At 51.4% G+C, this 19,757-nt stretch overlaps 1 protein-coding gene across 1 annotated transcript; it reads right to left on the bottom strand.

Moving 5' to 3' along the window:
* Positions 1-12,773: 12,773 nt before the first annotated feature.
* FAM163A (family with sequence similarity 163 member A) lies at positions 12,774-14,825 on the bottom strand. Its single transcript, XM_055319069.1, has 3 exons — positions 14,802-14,825; positions 13,744-13,858; positions 12,774-13,172 (listed from the first exon to the last, which is right to left on the bottom strand). Exons 2-3 carry the CDS (start codon positions 13,834-13,836, stop codon positions 12,774-12,776), a joined length of 492 nt encoding a protein of 163 aa, XP_055175044.1. The 5' UTR covers positions 13,837-13,858; positions 14,802-14,825.
* Between the last annotated feature and the right edge of the window lie 4,932 nt (positions 14,826-19,757).

The raw sequence follows: 19,757 nt of genomic DNA, 5'->3' as shown, positions 1-19,757 counted from the left end.
CTTAAGTGTGGATACCATTCAGTTGTGTGTCCAGAGGGGGAGAGGCCAGAGTGTGTTAAGAATGTCTGCCTTAAACGAACAAAGGGTAGTGGAAGGGGGGGATGGGGTGACTGGGTGATGGGCACTGAGGAGGGCACTTGATGGGATGAGCACTGGGTGTTACACTATACGTTGGCAAATTGAACTTCAATTTAAAAAAAAGAAGACTGTCTGCCTTAGAATGTTGTCAAACCAGAATTAACGAGCAGAATAGCCATCTCTGCCCCTCACCCACCCTTCTCCCAGCTTTCTGGCCGCACCATCTCTACCCAACTAAAAACAACAGATCTGTTGACATAATTTGTAGAATAGTCTTCTACCAAATCTGAATTCAATTTCAAAAATCTCAAAGAATATAAAAAATAGTGACAGGGAATAAAGGGGAAAGGAGAAAAAATGAGTGGGAAATATCAGAAAGGGAGACAGAACATGAGAGACTCCTAACTCTGGGAAACGAACTAGGGGTGGTAGAAAGGGAGGTGGACGGGGGCCGGGGGGTGACTGGGTGATGGGCACTGAGGGGGGCACTTGATGGGATGAGCACTGGGTGTTATGCTATATGTTGGCCAACTGAACACCAATAAAAAATAAATTTATTAAAAAATCTTTTTTTAAATCTCAAAGATTCACTCCTGCAGTTTAGAAAAACAGGAACTCTCAGGAGTCGGCGTGTCTTAAAACGGGAGCTTTCGTTGAAATGGGCTACGAAGGATGAGATGAACGAGCCCAGAGGCAGAGCACCTGGGACATGCTGATGGTCGTTCCCAAGCTCTGCGGTAGGTTTGCGGCAACGCGATTTTTATTTATTTATTTTTTATTTATTTTTTGTGTGTGTGTGTGTGTGTGTGTGTGTGATTTTTTTTGATACCTAAACTCACCACTAGAGGATGCCACATAACTTCTCCGAAAACACTGGAACAGAAGGAGGCCTCCATATTGTGAAAACTGAATGAGGAGGAAGAGATGTGATGCGCCTAAGGTGGAAATTGTAATTTTAAATAGTATATAATACGGATGATGTCAAGTCTGAAGTTGCAATCAAGGTCATGGAATGGGTGATACAGAAGCTGACAAAGACTTTTTTTTTTTTTTTTTTGGACAAAGACTCTTGACCAAACCTCCAGCATCCCCCAGAGGATGTCCCATCACCTCAGCCTGTCTTCGGCAAAAATCCCAGTGAGTGGGTTCAACCAAAACCCCCTCATCCCCGAGTGTTTTGTATCCACTGCCCTCCACCCTGCACCTTTCTATAGAGTCCTCTCCACCCCATTTGTAGTCATAGTTGAGGCCTACCTCCCTCCTGCGCTGTAAAATCCCACCGCAGTTGGTCCCTATGCCTAGCACGAGGGTCCTGAACAAGGTCTGCTTTAGCATCCTTAATGAGCCTCACTGAACATTTTATCCTTTTCCTTTTAAGATTTTATTTATTTATTCATGAGAGACACACAGAGAGGCAGAGACACAGGCAGAGGGAGAGGCAGGCTTCCTGCGGGGATCCCAAAGCAGGACTCGATCCCAAGACCCCGAGGTCACAACCTGAGCCAAAGGCAGGTGCTCAACCACTGAGCCACCCAGGTGCCCCAACATTTTATTCTTTAACAAAGGAGTTTCATCATACTATGCTAAAAAAAGGATATTAGCTACTGAGTGACCCTTAACTCCTTTGTGAAAAGGAAACAGTGGGCAGATCCTGTTTTGTATCGGTGGCGGACACTCCTTACCGAGAAATCCAGCCACACGTATATGATTTTAGGACCTGCTGAGGCCCCCATACCCACAAACACTAAAAACAAGACACTTGTACAGTGCCTTTTTGGACCGGTAACCCAACACTTCCTAGGATCCCTAGTTTTCTATATCAATGCAAGTCGATATTTGAGATGAAGCATTCATGTAGTAATGTCTTTCATTACCATGCTACCTGAGGTGCCATTTTAGGTTCTCACTTTGAGTTCACATCCCTCTAACCCTCTGTCACTCTGAGCATGTAACAAAAACAGACAAAATATTTCAAGGGAACTTTAAAAACATGGAACCAGGGCCCCTGGGTGGTTGAACATCTACCTTTGGCTCAGGTCATGATCCTGGGATGCTGGGATCCAGTCCTGCATCGGGCTCCCTGCAGGGAATCTGCTTCTCCCTCTGCCTGTGTCTCTGTGTCTCTCATGAATAAATATATAAATACTTTTTTTAAAAAAATTATGAACAAGTGAAAACACAGGGCCAGGCTCAAAAACAAAAGAAGCATCTTTGGGGCACCTGGGTGGCTCAGTTGCTTAGGCATCCCACCCTGGTTTTGCCTCAGGTCATGGTCTCAGGGTCATAACGTGGGGCTCCGTGCTCAACAGGGAGTTTGCTTGAGATTCTCTCCCTCTCCTCCTGCCCCTCCGCACCCCCGTCATGCTCACTCTCTCTCTCTCAAATAAATAAATAAATCTTTTTTTTTTTTTTAAAGAAGCATCTTTGAGGATCAGAAACAGAATAAAAACAAAGCGGTGAGGGGGGCCAAAGCCACATGGATGCTGCATCCAGTCAGGCAGGGGCTGCTGGTGCTTGGAACAAGAGAGCCCCCAGTGAGGCAGGTGAGTTTGGTTACATAAGCAAGACAGCTTGTTGGCAAGCCCTGTCGAAGTGGTATTGCTACCTGCAAAAATATTCAGTAATTATTTTGTTTCCAGCAGCCTTTTTAAAAAAAATCTGGTGTGAAAGCCTCCCGTAAGCATGCTACAAGCCAGTTTCATAATCTCTTATATGTCATGTAGCTTGTCTTTGGATGAACAAGGTGATTGTGAACCTGCGCCACCATCTTTCTGCTTCTAGATTGTAATTTTGTTACATGATGTGGGGCTGTAATGACTCACCAGACACATTACTCAACAGTGTGAACACACGTCATGTGCTTCTGGTTACTGAATCCCCATGGTGGTTCCATCATCAGGGATAATTGCATGCCACTTTATCACTTTTCCATTTTCTATTTTTCTTCAATCAGATTTTCACCATATTGCTTCCTGACTGAGATCCAGAGATTTCTCAGAAAGCAGGAAAGACAGAAGCATAGATGAATTCATGAATCTACCACGCCGTGAAAACCATTAATGGTTGCTTTCAAATGTCCCTTTGTACATGATGCTGAATATTATTTGATCATGGAAGTTAGCATTTATATTGCACTTCTTTTCTTCAGACTGTGTTCTTTATTATATCTGATTCATAGATGTGCTTATACATAATTTTGGAATTATTTCCTTCCCATGAAATTTTGACATCCTATTTTTAATGCATCCTTGCAAGCTGTGAAGAATTTCTAATAGGACTTTTAAAAAATACATGGCCTAGGGGATCCCTGGGTGGTGCAGTGGTTTAGCGCCTGCCTTTGGCCCAGGGCGCAATCCTGGAGACCCGGGATCGAATCCCACGTCAGGCTCCCGGTGCATGGAGCCTGCTTCTCCCTCTGCCTGTGTCTCTGCCTCTCTCTCTCTCTCTCTCTCTCTCTCTCTCTCAATCTGTGACTATCATAAATAAACTAAAAAATTTAAAAAAAAAATACATGGCCTAAATAGAAATAAATATCTAAAAATTAAATGTGGTTTTAAATAATAGTACCCCAAATAATCATAGGAAGATTAGAATAGGATATCTAATCTCTCACCTGCTTTATTTATATTTCTTCAGCTTTGAGATAATTAACAAAATTGTATATATTTTAGGTGCATAAGGTGATGATTTGATGTATGTATACCGTGAAATGATTACCACACCTAAGTTAATTAACATATTCATCACCTTTCCTAGTTACCTTCTTTTTATGAGAATGCTTAAGGTCTACTCTCAGCAAATTTCAAGTATGCAATACAGTGTTATTAACTCCAGTCACCATGCTGTACATTAAATCCCCAGAACTTATTCATCTTATAACTGCAAGTGTGTCCTTTGACCAACATTTCTTTATTATTATTTATATTTTAATAAGTGGTGTTTGTCTCAAAAAGAAGATATTATTTTCACAAAAATTTAAGACTCGTATCAACTGTCAATTTATTTCCCTATTAAGTTTTTTCGAATACGTAGTAATTTTCTGTACATTAAATTAGCAGCTTTCATAATGACAAGTTATTATAACATTTTACTCTCGTGATACTAATTATTTACTAAATTAAATGATAGATTTTCAAATCTATCACATAAGGTGATTTTTATTCCAAGTTACACTATAGGGTTTGGGGGGGGTTTTTTTTAGATTTTATTTATTGAGATGCCTAGGTGGCTCAGTGGTGGAGTGTCTGCCTTTGGCCCAGGACATGATTCTGGAGTCCCAGGATCGAGTCCCACATTAGGATCCCTGCATGGAGCCTGCTTCTCCCTCTGCCTGTGTCTCTGCCTCTCTCTCTCTCTCTCTCTCTCTCTCTCTCTCTCTGTCTCTCATGAATAAATAAATAGAATCTTAAAAAAAAAAGAAAGAAAGAAAAAGCTGGGCATTTTTGTTTCCTTTCAGGCAGTTTCTATGGAGTGCATTGAGGTGGGAATAGATGTGATGGCTTCTGACAGATTTCTAGGCCTAGGACTCCATGAGCCTAATAGCCAGGATCAAGTCTGAGAGCCTCTCTTCTTTCTTTTCTTGTCTCTTTAGTTATTATCTATGTCTGCTTTCTCAAGGCTCTAGCCTTTCACCTAGCACACCCTCTCATATCTGCCCCCATCTCTGGTTGAATTTCCATCTGTCTTCACTGCCTGCAATTCACCTTTGTATTAATGGTTTCTTGCCCCTAGTAACCTAGAACTCATCTGGTATGGACCAAATGCCCAAGTCCCCCCAAAATCCATATGTTGAAATTCAAACCCCCTATGTGATGGTTTTAGAGCATGGGGCCTTTAGGACATAATTAGGTCATGAGAGTGGAGGCTTCGTAAATGGGATAGTTTCTTTATAAAGAGACTCTGGAGAGCCCTCTTGTTCCTTCCCACGATGTGAGGACACAGTGAGGGGATGGCTGTCTATGAATTGGGAAGCAGGCTTCTCACCAGACACCAAATCTCCTGGTGTATTGACCTTGGACTTCCCGGCCTCTAGAACTGTGAAAAATAAATGTTGTTATTGAAGCCACACGGCCTGTGGTAATTTGTTGTAACCGTCTGAATTGACTTAGACACCCTGCTTGGCCATCTCTTCCTCTCTCTAAGCCAAGGACCGAATCTGGCAGGAAGAAGCCCTGGGGCTAGAATCAACATCCTAATATAATTATGCCATACCTGGCAGGCTGACGAACCCAGTGTCTCTGCTCCTGCTGCTCTGAGGACACCAGACTCTCTCTCCTGCCATGTGTCTTGGTCCAAGGCAAGCAAATACCTGGAAGGATTCTATCTTTAGAAATGTGTGTCCATTATCTGTCCTAGGGTATAAACCCCTTGCGGGCAGTGGTGCACTTTTCATTTATAGTCCTCTAACACCTAGAACAATGTTTAGCACCCGGTGTAGAGTTTCCCAACAAATGTTAGTTGAATGAACAGTTCTGCCTACATTAGCCCTACCCACATTTTTTTTTTTTCAAAATCTGTCCGCTTTTGGCCTTCCCACATATTTCAGCTCACAAGCACTTCAGTTCACCCCTGGAGTAGGAGTTGGGTTGCATGGTTGAAGCTCTGGCCTCATCCACAGAGGGAACCACAGAGGGATGGGTTTGAGCCACTTAACTGGATATATGTAACTTAACACAATATGCAGATCCCTGAAAGTCACACCTGAGTCAAATTTCTGGCAATCAAATTATTTTGTCTTTACTGAAATGTTCTGACTTCGTTGGGTTGGACTTGGAGTCAGTTCTCAAGCTCTTTGGGAGCTTTCCGAGTGTAATTGGAAACCAGCCCCTGGACTCAGAGGGCAGGGAGAGATGGAAGGAGGAGGCAGTCACTGCAGGTCAGCAGGTGGCAGGTGTAATAAGCAGAGAACTTACATACAAGGCTTACCATGGGGTGGGGTGTAGGGTGTATACAGAGCCCTTAACTGAGTCCAGTCACGCATACTATCCAGAGGGTCTCAACACCACATTGCCATCTCAAGGCTCTGTCCTTGGGGCAGCCTCTGAGAGTTGGAAAAGTGGTAACCCACATTCCAAGAACAGGGAAGGGGGTGAGGAGCCTCTGAGTGCCACGGTCAGCTCATGGGTCAACAGGCAGTCATAGTCTCTCAATGACCTCCTCAATGCTTGAATAGCCACTAAGTTCTTTATACTTTGGCTTCAAGTTTCTTTGCCTAGAAGCTGCTAAGTAAAGAAACTGCAGAGAAAAGAGGACATGAAATACTAAAATAAAATGAAGCGGTCACATCGTCAAAACCCCTCATTTTACAGATGGGGGATCTAAGGCACTCAGTGACCATCCATCAAAGGCCATGTGGTTGTCATTGCAAAACTGAGGCCAGAACCAAGATCCAGACCACAACTTCCCTAAATCCCTGCCATCGCCATGTGCTTCCATATATATAAAGCCCAGTATTCCATCTTCTCAAATGTTGCAAGGAAGAAAGGGCCATTCTTTCCTCCCTGAGCTCAAATTTTTCTAAGTCCTCGTAGATTTATGGTATTGTTCTATTTCATTCTCTCCCCTTCTGAATACAACTGTCTTTTTAAAAAAAAAAAAATTAAGAATGGTCTAGGAAAGGGTGAAATGCGTCCTCCTTCCATCAGCAGACTTTGGCTGGCCACCAGCCATGCACCCAGCACTGTGCTGGGTGTCGAGGCTCACGCAGTGGTGAATCTAGCCCCCCGCGAACATTCTGCTCCTGAGAAGATAAAGGGCATGCCAGATATCAGTGCTCCAGCCTGGAATGCCACGGAGAGGTAGAGACAGGCCGTTTTGGTTATCCAGAAAAAGGGACACATTCCTGCCAGGGTTGGCAGAGATCTCTGCAAGGGTTCAAAAATGTTGTGGAAATATTTCGTGGAAACGGTTTGAAGGGCAGGTGAAATTTGCACTGGTGGAGGTGCATGTGCGGGCAGAGGTTGTCACGGAAAAGTCATTTCAGGTGGGATTGACAGGATCTAAAAATTCCTGGTGTTTTTGTTGTCGTTTTACCTTTCCTTGTGCTGGAGACAGAGAGCACCCGTGCTGGGGGAGGTGTGCACGCAGAGGGAGAGGGAGAGGATCCCAAGCAGGCTCCTCGCTGAGCGGGAGCCCGCCACCGAGCAGCTCCATCTCATTACCCTGAAATCACAACCTAAGCCAAAATCAAGAATTTGATGTTTAACCAACTGAGCCTCCCAGCATCCCCCGTGGGAACCCTTTTCCGATCCTGATGCACAGGCATTTATGTTGAATCCCAGGGAGCTCATAACCCCCATGTGCATTCAAACAGATCAGGCTGGCTGAGTCCCCAGGGGGAGTGTGGCAATGCTAGTGTGCACCGGGTTTGCCCTCCTTCCCTGCCCCCTTCCCTCCCCTCTCTCTGGCTAGCGGTGCCCCTGCTGTGGCAGTGTGAGAAGCACGGAGGGACAGGTGGCTGCTCAGCGGAGCAGGCCCTGCACAGCCAAGTCTGCTGCCCAGAGGGCTACCAGGGCTGCCCTAGTGCACGGCTTCCACCCAGGGAGCTGGGAGTCGTCTGCCCGAGGCCTCTGCCATCCATCCAGTTGGCTGGCACAGCCCAGGCCCTGAGCATGCTGGCAGCCAAGGAAGGAGGCCAGGCCTCCAACCTTCCCACGGCCACTGCGGGGCTCCACTCACCTAGCCCTGCACCTTCGGGCTGCTTCATTCTCTCCACTGTCCAAATCCTCTTCCTTTTCATCCTAAAATGTGCTCCCTGCACAGGCCTCCCCAACCATTCCCCCAAGACAGCCCGCAAAGCTACACTCCAACACACTTATCTTTGGAGCTTCCTTGAAGATGAGTCTTGCTTAGAAGAGTCCATCGTGGAAGAAGGGGAGTGAGGATCCCTCATCACCCTGCCCTGCTACTGGTTTGCTCAGCCCCAAATTGTCGGCAGGACAAGCAGGGGCCCCTCCCTGAAAGCTTTGTTTTCGTTCAAAGATAAAACATAGCCCTTAGAAATAATTCAAACGTGAGTGGTCACGGAGTTTCTGTTTGAGGAGACCAAAAGCTTTAGAGATAGTGGCACAAGCTTGTGAAGGTGATTAATGCCACTGAATGGTACACCTCAAAATGGTTAAAATTGTAAATGTTATGTCATATATATTTTACCACCACAAAAAAATTGCAAAAAAATTATATGATATGAACCTCTGCAGGCTGCCAATTGCTTGTGGTCTCCACGATGCCTGGAACAGAAGGGGGCCTGGCAAGGGAGGAGGGGCTTCAGAAAGGCTCGGGGAGAGGAGAGATAAGATAAAGGAGCCCAGAGGAGCCTTCCACCCTGAGGCCTGAGCAATCCCAGCTCAGGGCCCTGCTGCCTCCGGAATTCAGATTTGGGTCCACCTACAGTGGACCCTGTGTGCTCACTTAGTTTTCACAGCAAGGGAATAAGGTCAGTGTTATGATTTCAGTTTTATAGATGAGGACCAGAAAGTTGCCTAAAGCCACACAGTTAGTGGCCAAGCTGGGGCTCAGCGTCCAGTCTGATACCAAACTCCCCCGTCTAACCACCATTATGTGATTGGCGCACCTGCTGGGATGATAGATCACAGGGAGAAAGGAGCTCTTCCTTCCTCATAGCTGCTTACCCAGAATGACACAGCCGTGACTGGGGGTGGTCTGGAGGGTGCTGCTGGATGGGTACCCTGAGACACCTGGGAAGGAAGGCCCAGAAGCCTGAGGTGCAGGAGCATGTATTAGAAGCTAGGGTGCTACTGGTTTCTCCACAGAGGGAGACAGTAGGCAGGGGAGGGAGGGCCAGTGGGGCTGGGGGTCTCAGGTGGAGGTGGCCAAACAGGGAGGAGAGAGGAGCAGCCCAGACCAGGCTGGGGAAGGAGGAGGAGGTGCTGGCTGTCGTTGTCACTGTTGTCTGGGACATGCCTAGGCCGGTGCCCGAGGTTCAGGGGTACGGGCCATTTCCACTCTGAGTACAGGGCTGGGGGTGATCGGACCTCTGAGCAGCGCTTGTAAACTTGAGTACAGAAACTGGGGAGGACATGGCTTGAAGCTGGGTGAGTGTGCTGACGACAGAGATTCGCCTCAGGGTTTCTGTTCCCAGAGGACATCGAGGGACAGAGCTGTGGCCAGTGGCCACCAGGGCTAAGGGTGCAGTTGGGCCCTATGGTGCTACCAGAGGGCCTGCAGGGGCAGAGCGTCTGAGGTCCAGGGCGAAGGCTGCCCAGTGCCCACCCAGTTGTAGTCAGGGCTCACCGTGGCCCTGAGATGGACCGAGGGGGGTCTCCCTCTCTCTCGGACATGCCCATGGGCCCCCCCCCAGATCCACCCTCATCCTCATCCTCCCCAGATGCTCCCTTTCACACACATTCCATTCCTCTCCTGGTTTGGCAGTCTCTGCCAGGGTCCGAACTGAGGACCTGGTCCTAAAAGGACCTCTTCTGTCCCCTCCCAGCATGTAAGTGCTGGTGGTGTCACACTCTGCTCGGGTCTCCCCAGGCTTCAGAGGATTGGTGAGTTAACCCAGAACTATAGGTGGGGACCCCACAGGCCTGGAAAGTGGGGGTTGGGAGCAGGGCTGACGCCTGGGCTGCTCTCCGGTGAGGCTCCCCGTGATGGGCTGGGCCACTTCCAGCGGAGGCTGCAGCTACTACACTTCACATCCCCCTTCCCAACAAACAACACGTCCTCCCTGGGGGTGAGGCAACAGGTGGGACAGCAGGCAACATGGCAGACGGACCTGTTAGTTGGAAGCAGGAGGGGAGAAGAAGCTGATAGGTGTTGGTGTTGAAAACAGACATTCTGGGAAATAAAAAGGAGCATTTGCTCCTCAATCCGTGCCCCACTGCCCCCACTTTGGGTGAATAACAGAGGATTCAGTGGGATTTCTATTTCAAATTCCTCATTTATTTTGACATTCACTTGGTTGTGACTCCAAGTTATCAAAGATGCAGGACAGGACATCGGTTAGCAGGAGCAGTGAGGTGGAGGTGGAGACGAGATGGCGGAGAGGACAGGGTGTTCCCAGCCTCTCCTCTTCCTCCTGTTAGGGTGCAATTTGAAAAGTGTCCAGAGTGTCCCACAAGTACAGACTCCACAGCTAAAAAGTGCAGCGCAGTTGAATGGGTGAGCTCCCTCTTCCGTAGGTAAGGCCCTCACAGCGACAGGGAGGCGGACAGGCAATCTGGAGACTGTGCCCTACACACCATGGGGGTGTGTAGGGGAGAGCCATGGCCCATCATCTCTCCAGTGCCCCAAACCCAGGTTTCGATGTGTAGATTGACAAGATCTAGGCTAGGAAAGCTACAGGAGGAGAGGGGACTAAGATGCTTTTCGCTAAGGGACCCCAATAGATCAGAGCAAGAAAGAAGCAGGTGATAGTTGACTGGGCCGTCTTGATTTCCGCAAAGGCAGGAGGAACAAGGACATTATGTCTTGGTGAGGAACAACAGCCTTTGCTGTGGTGGATTGGCTGTGGAATTCCCGGGCAGCAAGGCACTGGGTATGTTCATCAGGAGGCCACCGTGGCTGCCAGACCCAGCAGCTCATGTCTAGGGGGTGCGCTTGGCCCAATAAGGACTGATGATGGGATGGGGGATGTTAAAGTTGCTGTCCTAAACCTGCTCCCTGGATCAGGAGACAGATCTCATTACCCCCTGCCTGGAGCTGCCTCCTGGTACGAGGAAATGCTACCATTTGAGATCACCCAGGAGGAGAACCAGTGTTTGCTTTTCACTGACAATAAAAATCATTCTGCCTGCTAAACCTGATTTTCACGGTGGTCATTCAGCCCTCAACACACATTCCCGCACGCTGGGTCAGGCAATTGGCAAGTGCATCTAGCCCCTGCCGGGATTGGGGCAAGGAAAAGGAGCACGGCAGGCAAATATTTTCAGGAAGTCCTGGCTGTGTGGAGCACTAATGGTCTCCTAGGGTCTGTCTGGGCAGGTGGCAGGTCTCATTTGCCTGGAGAAAATGGGTTCTCAGAGAAGTTAAATAACCAGTCCTAGAGCTAATGAGTGACCTCAGTGTGACCAGACCCCAGGTCCTCTGATTCTTAACCCGGTGTGCCCTGATCACAGATGAGATGCAAGGTGACAAGTGCCCAATGAAACGAGGTGTGATGAATTCTCTCCCTCCTCCCCTCTCTGCCGGCTGCACCTGGCCCTTCTCCAACGCGAAGTCATGATTTCAGCACAGGGGCTAGCTCTTTCCCTGCCCGCCATCTGCAGAGGCTGTGACCCAGAAGTGGTGGGGGGTGGGCATGCCGTCAGAAAGGGGAGCAGCCACCCCTTACTGTAGAAGCAACTGGAAAATTCATCAGGTGCATTCCCTCAAATGGCATCAGGCCACAGCGGAGTTCTAAGTGGGAAGTGAGGGCTGGGCTCGGGCAATTAACAGGCCCTCGCTGGAGCCTGGGTTTTGGGGGGTGCAGCGGAGGGAGGGCAGCAAGCATGGAATCCAGGAGTGGGGGCTGCTGACCCCGGGGGAATGAAGTTGTCCAGCTCTGTGAGGACATGGCTGGCTGCCCGAGTGGGACGCCGGGCCTCTAAAGGGGCGTACCTGGCTTCAGTGCTACAGCATCGACCCCTGGGAGACTCTGCGGGCTTTCCCGTACCAGCCGGCTGGTTGCCATGGGACGAGCCACCTTAATCACCTTTCACTCATGCTGTCTGAAGGTCGGGTTTTCCTTTCTAGTTGATACATCAGAGACTCTTCCACTCTGCAGCTCCCAAAGCTGGCAAAGCCCCTGGTGTGTGATGCGTGTGTGTGGTGACAGGTGTGTGCACCCCTGAGAACACACACCCCCTCACAGCACTGCTCCCACACGCGCCACTCAGGGTGGCAGACCGGGGCCCCAGAGACCATGAGCAAGAAGATCTTGTTTGCTGAGCTGCTCAAACTCAGTAACATAACTTGAACCAGGTTCTCTAGCAGAGGCAGCTGGTCCCAGAAGCAGAGAAAGAGGATTTGGGGGGAGACAAGGCTGGGCATCACTTTTCAGTGCATTCCCCACAAATAACCTTATGTCACTGCCTCCCAAGTCCACTCACTGTGTCCCGCGAGGAAGGGGAATGTAGTGTGTTCCAGAATCAGCATCCCCATGGGAGCAGCTACAGGGACTGCTGTCCCTGTGATAACCAAATACCAAGCTGGATCGTGAACTGGGACTCGTTCTAGCAAGCAGGTCCCGAAGAGGTCCCCTTGACACCTTCCTCTCCCTTCTCAGGCTCTGCAGTGCCTTGCTTCTCACCTCTCCCCTCGCCCTAGGTCCCTATTCTTCTTCCATCCCCCAAGGAGTCTGGGGGCCTCCAGCGCCTTTGCTTAGCTTTCCCTGATGCCCCTCCTCTCACAGGCCAGCAAGGCTGGGGCACTGGGGCGGGGGGCAAGGGAACCAAGACGACTTGCAGCGGTGGGGCTGGAGCCTGCAGAGGAACGTCCCAGCCCAGAAACAGGTGCCGCTGCCCGGGCATCCTGCCAGCGCCCCCGCACTCGGGCCACGGGCCAGGCCCTGCTCTGGTTCTCCACGCACTCGGCAGCTTGAATTCCCCTGTGGGGCAAGAAAAGCCAAAACAAACAAACAAACACAAAACCCCAAATCCTGGCAGTCCTTGTGGGCTGTTGGACGGGTCACCTGCTGCCCGCACTGCTCCTGTCGGGACAGCAGCACTGGTCTGTGGAGGGGCCGGGGGAGGGGGTCACACGTCTGTACTAATAGCCCTTGGATTGGTGAAGGCCTCGCGCCCAGAGCCCGGCCACGTCACCGGGTAACTCTGGGGCGCTGCCAACTTGAAGGGTGGCGGTCCCCCTTCCTTGTAGTAGGTAGGAGCGAAGGGGAGCCTCTCGCCTCCACCCCCGTTGGGTACCATGTCAGCCGTCCATATGTAAAAGGGGGAGCTGTACGGGGAGCAGGTGGTGCAGTGGGCGGCCGCCACCCCGCACGGCTGGCCGCAGGGCTCGCTGGTGAGAGGCGCCAGGCCAACGCGGCCGTCCGGGGCTTGGGAGCTGCAGGCATTACAGGTGGGGTGTGCAGGCAGGTCGTGCTCCTCCTCCTCCTCGTCTGCATCTTCGGCTCTGCTCTTCTTGCAGCAGTAATACTGAGGGGAGAGTGCAGAGGGATGCCTGAGGGCTGGATGCTCCCCTTTGAGTGTGCAAAGGCACCCGCGCCCCTGCCCTGCTGCAGAGAGCTCTTTCGGGTCGGGACTACACCTTCACACCAGACACCCATGTCCCACCACTATTCCACCAGTATTCCCAGCCCTCCCAGACCAATACCTTCCCCTTTCCCTCGCCTCACTTCCTAGTGCATCATCTCCGGGCGGTGGTTGACAGCAGCAGGGCAGCAGAGGGGAGGGACACACAGTCCTACTGAGGACAGGTGTGGGGCCGCTGGGAGCAGCTTTCCTAGCCTCCCCAGAGGGGGTGCCCTTCCCACCACTCCTGAAATCTCAGATATGCCAGAGACACAACACGATGACCTGATGTCTTCCCAGCACACCCTCTTGGGGTACCCCAAAGTGTGCAGAGCGTGGGAGATGCATGGCTCCCTCCTGGTCACCCCCAACTCCCTCACATTCCAAGGCTTCGAGTGTCGTCCCCCTCGAAGTGGGCCTCCAGGTTCTGCCCCTAGAAGGGAGGGTGGTTTGCTGGTGGCCTCTGGGGACTGACCTGGAGCCTACAGTAGCACAGGACCGCGATGATGCAGAGGAGGATGACCGTAGCTAGGATTCCGCCAGTGATGACAACTGTTCCCGCTGTCATCCGCCCGATGCCCCATCAAACTCTGCAAAGATGCATGCAGAGAGGTGAGGGGCAGCCACACCGGGCGGGCCTGGGGCAGGGAGGCCTCCTGGAACTTTCTACACGCTCGGAGGCAGGGAGGACCTGAGAGCAGCTAGAAGAGCAGGGCCAGGGGCCCTGAGACACAGGGGCTTCCTGAAGACAGAGGGTGGCTGAGGCCTGGGCCAGCCTACCCCGGAGGGAAAAGAGGAAGCAGAGCCCTAACAGAAGGCGGAAGTCTGTTCTAGGTTTCTGTTGGGTTTGGAAGGTTCTTGCTGTCTTTCTTGAACTCTCCTCTCGCCCCCCCCCCCCCCCGCCCTCACCCCGAGGCTCCAAGACACAAAGACAGCAGCTTCTTTTCCCAGGGGCTTCGTCTGTGGCATAGCTCTAAGCTCTCCCGGCTTGTGGGTTACTCCTCAAAACACCTTTTGGGAGAGTCATTAATTATCTCTGTCTCACACATGATGAACTCAGGCTTTGATCGGCTGGGCTGAGATCCTACGAAGCCTGGTTCACCCCAAAGGCCATGCTCTTGGCTGCCTGCCAGGGCACAAACAGCCCTTGATCAGGGGGCGGGGACGGGGTCTGAATCTTAAAAGTTCCACCTGGTTCTATCCTGGCTCAAACCCACACTCCTACTGGGGGCATCCCTGCTCTCTTTCCAGCTCTTGTGGAAAACTAGGGCAAGGTGAGGCCGCAGGGAGTGGGTGACAGGCAGCGTCCTGGCTCCTGGAAGGTGGTGGCGAGACTGGAGGATGGGTCCTGCTCACGGGGGTAAGGTTCTGGACGTGAGGCTGTCTGGCCCTGGGCAGGCTCCCTTCCAGGCACTGAATGGGGACTTCCCAGCCCCCCGGGCACATGGGGACCAAGGCTGGATGGGCCAGGGCAGCAGGGTGGGTGGGGGGACTTGGCTTCTGGAGGAAGGAAGCACGACCATAAGCACTTACGTTCAGGAAAGGGAACGGTGACCTGAAAGACAAAAAAGGGGACAGGGATGTGGGAAGAAGAGTGTTACCCCTGAGAAAGGGTTGGATAACTCCCTAAGCCCCACCTTACCACCCCCAGTTTGCCTTCCCCACTGTGAGCTCTGTCGCCGCCACTAAGCCCACACACACCCCCGAGAGGGTCTCCAGCTGTGCCTTGCTCTGTGGCCAACAGACATTGCACCTGAGTGTCCCTCTGGGGTGTCAGACTCTGGTATGACAGTTTAAGGCATCACTCTCTTTCCAAATGGGCACCCCCCACCTCTCTGTTAATTGCTTCCCCCAGAGCCGCTGAGGGGTCCAGCAGGCTATTCATTACTCGAAGGGCAAGTGTGACTGGACCACAGCCTCTGTCCACTTTGGAAGTTGTGCACCCTGTGTTCACCCGGTGGAAGGGGCACCTTCACCCACATACCATCTGCCCCTCACCATCATCGTGCCCCCGCCCAGCATGCTTTGCCTTGCCCCACTTGCCTGCATGCTCCCCACCAATTTTTCTTCCCTCCTCACCTGGCACTGCCCCCCACATGAATCCTCCCCACCAGGCAGGCCCAGTTCTTTTTTTTTTTTTTTTTAATTTTATTTATGTATTTGACAGAGAGAGAGAGAGAGCACAAGCAAGGGCAGTGGCTTAAGGAGAGGGAGAGGCAGACTCCCCACTGAGCGGGGAGCCCGATGGAGGGCTCGATCCCCAGACCCTGGGATCATGACCTGAGCCAAAGGCAGACACTTAATCGACTGAGCCACCCAAGCACCCAGGCAGGCCCAGTTCTTAAGAAGCTTAGAGTCTAGTGATGAAAAGACACTTAACATACCTTGTGATATGGCGTAAGACACACAGACCAGGGGCTGTGGGGACACAGAGGAAGAAGTAACTAACTGGTTGGGGAAGGTTCCCTGGAAGATGTTATGCTTGAGCTGGGTCCTAGAAGCTGAATGGGGGTGTGCCCTGTAGGCAAGTAGGCAAGTGGAGAGGCCAGGTGTGTGAAAGACCATGAGGCATCCTGGAACTGTAAGGAATCTGGAAAGGCCGGGTAGGGTGGGCACCAAGTGGGGAGGCTGTAAGCCAGGTAAGGACTGGCATTTAACTCTCCTGGAGGCCACAGGGGTTCCTGAGGGGCTGCTGCTAGCACAGTGCATGAGCCCGCTCTCTCCACCTGTTTAGATCCTGCTCACCCTCCAGTGCTCAGAGACACCTCCCTGGCTCCCCCATCACGGAGCACTCTCTCTCTGGATTCCCACTGCAAGGCCTTTCCGTGGGCCACTTTCCAGACCTTATCTTTGCAGGATGCTTGTCAACTTTGACGTGGGAACACCTTGACTCCTCCAGTACATGAGAAGTCCTCTGGGATCAGGCGTTGGGTCCTACAGGGCTTCCTACCCCTGCGGCGTCATACAGAGCGCTAGCTGCAAGGGGTGCTGGAGGACAGGGGAGTGATCCCGCGGGTCCTTCGCGGGCCTCACAGTTAGGACTCGGACCTACCACCAGGGGGCAGCAAGCTGCATCGCTCAGCTCCCACCCGGTCGGGTCGGGTCGACCAGAGAGCATCCCGGCTCAAGTCCAATTTGACCGACTTTGCCCAGATGTAGGGTGGGCCTTGCTTGATTCGCTGGGGATTTGTGAGGGGTCTGGCTGGGGAGGAGGGTGGAGCTGAACCTCAGCCTTGGGAGAATTTATGTGCCCTCATTACAACCTGACTCCACTCTCCCCTGCTTGCCTGGCCTGCTCACCACGGAGGGTTGTTTGAGAGACAGAGAGGCCTGTGGAGTGACCTCAAGTTGAAGGCAGCAGTGACTCACTACCTGCAAGTCTTGGCCTCGCCCCCTGAGATGTTAGCCTGTTTTAGGATACAGGGAATTATGAAGCTATATAGGAACAGAACCCTCCCTCCTCCTGACCTCCCTGCCTGGCCTCCCCTCTTTGAGTACTATGAAACCGTGCAGCAGAGGTGGCCTGGAAATGGGGGAGCAGGGCAGTGCAGGCAGAGGCACAGATCTGAAGGCCCAGCTGAGGCCCAACTGTGCCATTTAGCAGCCACCCCATCTTGGAAACTGACCTCCTTTTGCACTTGGAAAAGATTAACAAAAAACTCAGCTTATAAGTACACTTGTGAGGAAAAAGTGAGGCTCATATATGCAAGGGCCCCTTAGAAACACCTAAAAGATCCTTTAAACACAGTCATTCGAGGGGAAAAGGAAGGCCCAGACATTGTTTGTGGGCTTCAGTCTGACCTTATAATCATAAACTGAGAAGGCACGTGTAAAGGGTGTGCAAGAGGCCAGCCAGGTCCTAGCTGCTTTCCCTAAAAGAGACCCCATACTAATGGTACAATTTAGCATTTAAACTATATCCAGCAGCTCTGATTATTGCAGGTGGGTTCATTTTCTCTTTGCAACCAGATGCAAACGATCACAATGACTGCCTGAATCTAAACAGCACTCTACCTTCTACAACGTGCTTCCATTTACATCCCCTCCTGTGATGGGCAGGCTCAAAGATGGCCCCACATGAGCCCTGCCTTGCGTGCTCCCCTTCCCTCGAGGGTGGATGCCATCTGTGACTTACTTCTAATCAACAGAACACAGCAAAGATGATGGGATGTCACCTCTGTGAATAGATTAGATAACATTCTGACTACTTGCTGGCTAGCCAACTCCTTCCCTTGCTGGTTTGGATGCAGCAAGTTGCCATGTTGGAAAAATCCATGTGGCAAGGAACAAGGGGGTGGCCCCCAGTCCAATGATCTAAATGGAACTGGACAATCACAGAAGTGAGAGTGGAAGTGAGTCCTTCCCCAGTTGAGCTTCGAGATGAAGAAGCCCCAAGGCACCTTGAATACAGCCTGATGACAGACTCTTTTTTTTTTTTTTTTTTATTGAGGTATAATTAATGTACATTATATTAGTTTCAGGCATATAACATAGTAAGTTGACATTTGTACACACTGTGGGCTTTTTACTTTTATTTATTTTTTTTAATTTTTATTTACTTATGATAGTCACAGAGAGAGAGAGAGAGGCAGAGACACAGGCAGAGGGAGAAGCAGGCTCCATACACCGGGAGCCCGATGTGGGATTCGATCCCCGGTCCACAGGATCGCGCCCTGGGCCAAAGGCAGGCGCCAAACCGCTGCGCCACCCAGGGATCCCCCTGATGACAGACTCTTATAGCAAGTGTCTGAGTCAGGACCCAAGGGCCAGTGCCATGGAGTTTCCATCATGCCCAACTGCCTTCTGATGAGCTTCCTAAGGACAGGAGAAAGAGGTTCCCTCCCAGGGCCTAGCAGATGGGTTCAGTGGCAGCCAAGTCAGGGATCAAGGGCAGCCAAAGAAGGCAAACCTATTGCCAACTAAAGACTCCCAGGTCTGCCCTCTGTGACCAGAACTTTTTGGACCTCACTCCCCACCAACACCCCTCCCCACCCAGGGACCAGACACCTTCTCCTGCGGGGAGAGGGTCAGCCTACACCTCACACTTACGTGAGATAGCGAAGGCTCGGTCACGCAGGCTGTGCCTCAGCAGACAGAGGTTGGGGGTGCGTCATGGCCAAGAGCATCAATTCCTGCCAGAGAAGAGAGGGGAAGGTTAGTGAGAGCTTGAAGGGGAGACCAAGAGGCCAGACAGACCCCCAAGACTATGAGGGGATGTCCCCCACAGGGCCTGTTTGCTGACAGGAACCTGAGGACAGCCCTGTAAGGCCACATCCTATCCCATCTTTGTTTCCTTCCCTTGGTGCCAGTGGCCAGAACCCGCTGCCCAACATGGTAGCAGGACAGTGGGCAAGAGCCTCTGCCGATTCTGGGAAGTGAGGCTCAGTGTGGACACAGGAGCCCAGCTCCCTCTCTCCCTCTCCTCTGGAGAATTCTGGCCAGTTCCCTGGCAAACGTGTTCCTGTTGCCTGCCTGGTTGATTCTTTTTTCTATGGCATCACACACCTCCTCCCCATTCCCTTCCCCATTCTTCCCTGGGCCTGTCCATATTCCCAGTACCCAGAGCCCACATTCCTTTCCCTTATGCCAAAATCCTGACTTCCCTCAGGACAGTGTGCCCACAGGACAGTTGTGTGAGCGAGTTCACACCCATGTGGTGAGGGAGGAGGGGGAGGCAGGATCTTCCCAGGATATTTAAGAATCCAGTGTACGCTAATTACTGAGGGCGAAAATGAAATTCATTAAATATCCACTCAGCATTATTCCCAGGAGAGTCCGGACTCTAAACTGGGAAGAAGAGAATGGGGAGAGGAAGGATGCTCTCTGGTGATGCTTAGTTCTGCTCATTGTCCTGAGGGGGGGAAGGCCCCACTGGGTGTCTTTGTATGGGGGAGGGAACGCAACCAATAACTGGATGCAAGGAGCCAGCTTCCCCACGGAGGCACTGAGGCCTCTGGGCTCTCTGCACAGCCAGAAGCTAGAGGTCAAAGGGCAGACATTAGTGTGCCTCAAGGCCTGATGCTCATCTGAGTTCAGCAGGTCTCAGGAGCAGACCTCTGAGAAAAGTTGAGAAGGCAGATGTTCACCTACAGAGTCAGCACAGCCCCTCCTTCACCTCCCCTCCAGATCTAGGCCTTCATGCCCGGGGTGTTCTGGGCACTCGGGCCTTCTTCTCTCAAAGATGCTCTCACTCTCATTAAAATGGAAGTCATACAGAACATGAGAGACACCTAACTCTGGGAAACGAACAAGGGGTGGTAGAAAGGGGGGGCGGGCAGGGGGTTGGGGTGACTGGGTGACGGGCACTGAGGGGGGCACTTGACGGGATGAGCACTGGGTGTTATGCTATATGTTGACACACTGAACTCCAATAAAAAAAATATACAAAAAAAAATGGAAGTCATTAGTGGCTAGATGTCAGTGTGGGACTCTGCTTAAGTCTTGACTGAGATGCCAACTGATAGAAAGCAGAGGAGCGAAGGGAGTTTG

The sequence above is a fragment of the Nyctereutes procyonoides genome, unplaced genomic scaffold, assembly GCF_905146905.1.
Source record: "Nyctereutes procyonoides isolate TBG_1078 unplaced genomic scaffold, NYPRO_anot_genome, whole genome shotgun sequence".
NCBI classification, from domain to species: domain Eukaryota; kingdom Metazoa; phylum Chordata; class Mammalia; order Carnivora; family Canidae; genus Nyctereutes; species Nyctereutes procyonoides.
The sequence above is the reverse complement of the archived record's forward strand: the minus strand, read 5'-3'. Positions and strand labels throughout refer to the sequence as shown.

Bases quoted from the DNA above. Each gene is read 5' to 3' on its own strand.
- FAM163A (XM_055319069.1), bottom strand. From the start codon at position 13,836: ATGACAGCGGGAACAGTTGTCATCACTGGCGGAATCCTAGCTACGGTC. The intron at 13,173-13,743 runs GTCAGTCCCCAG...CTCTCCCCTCAG, and splicing joins TGTGCTACTGTAGGCTCCAG to TATTACTGCTGCAAGAAGAG.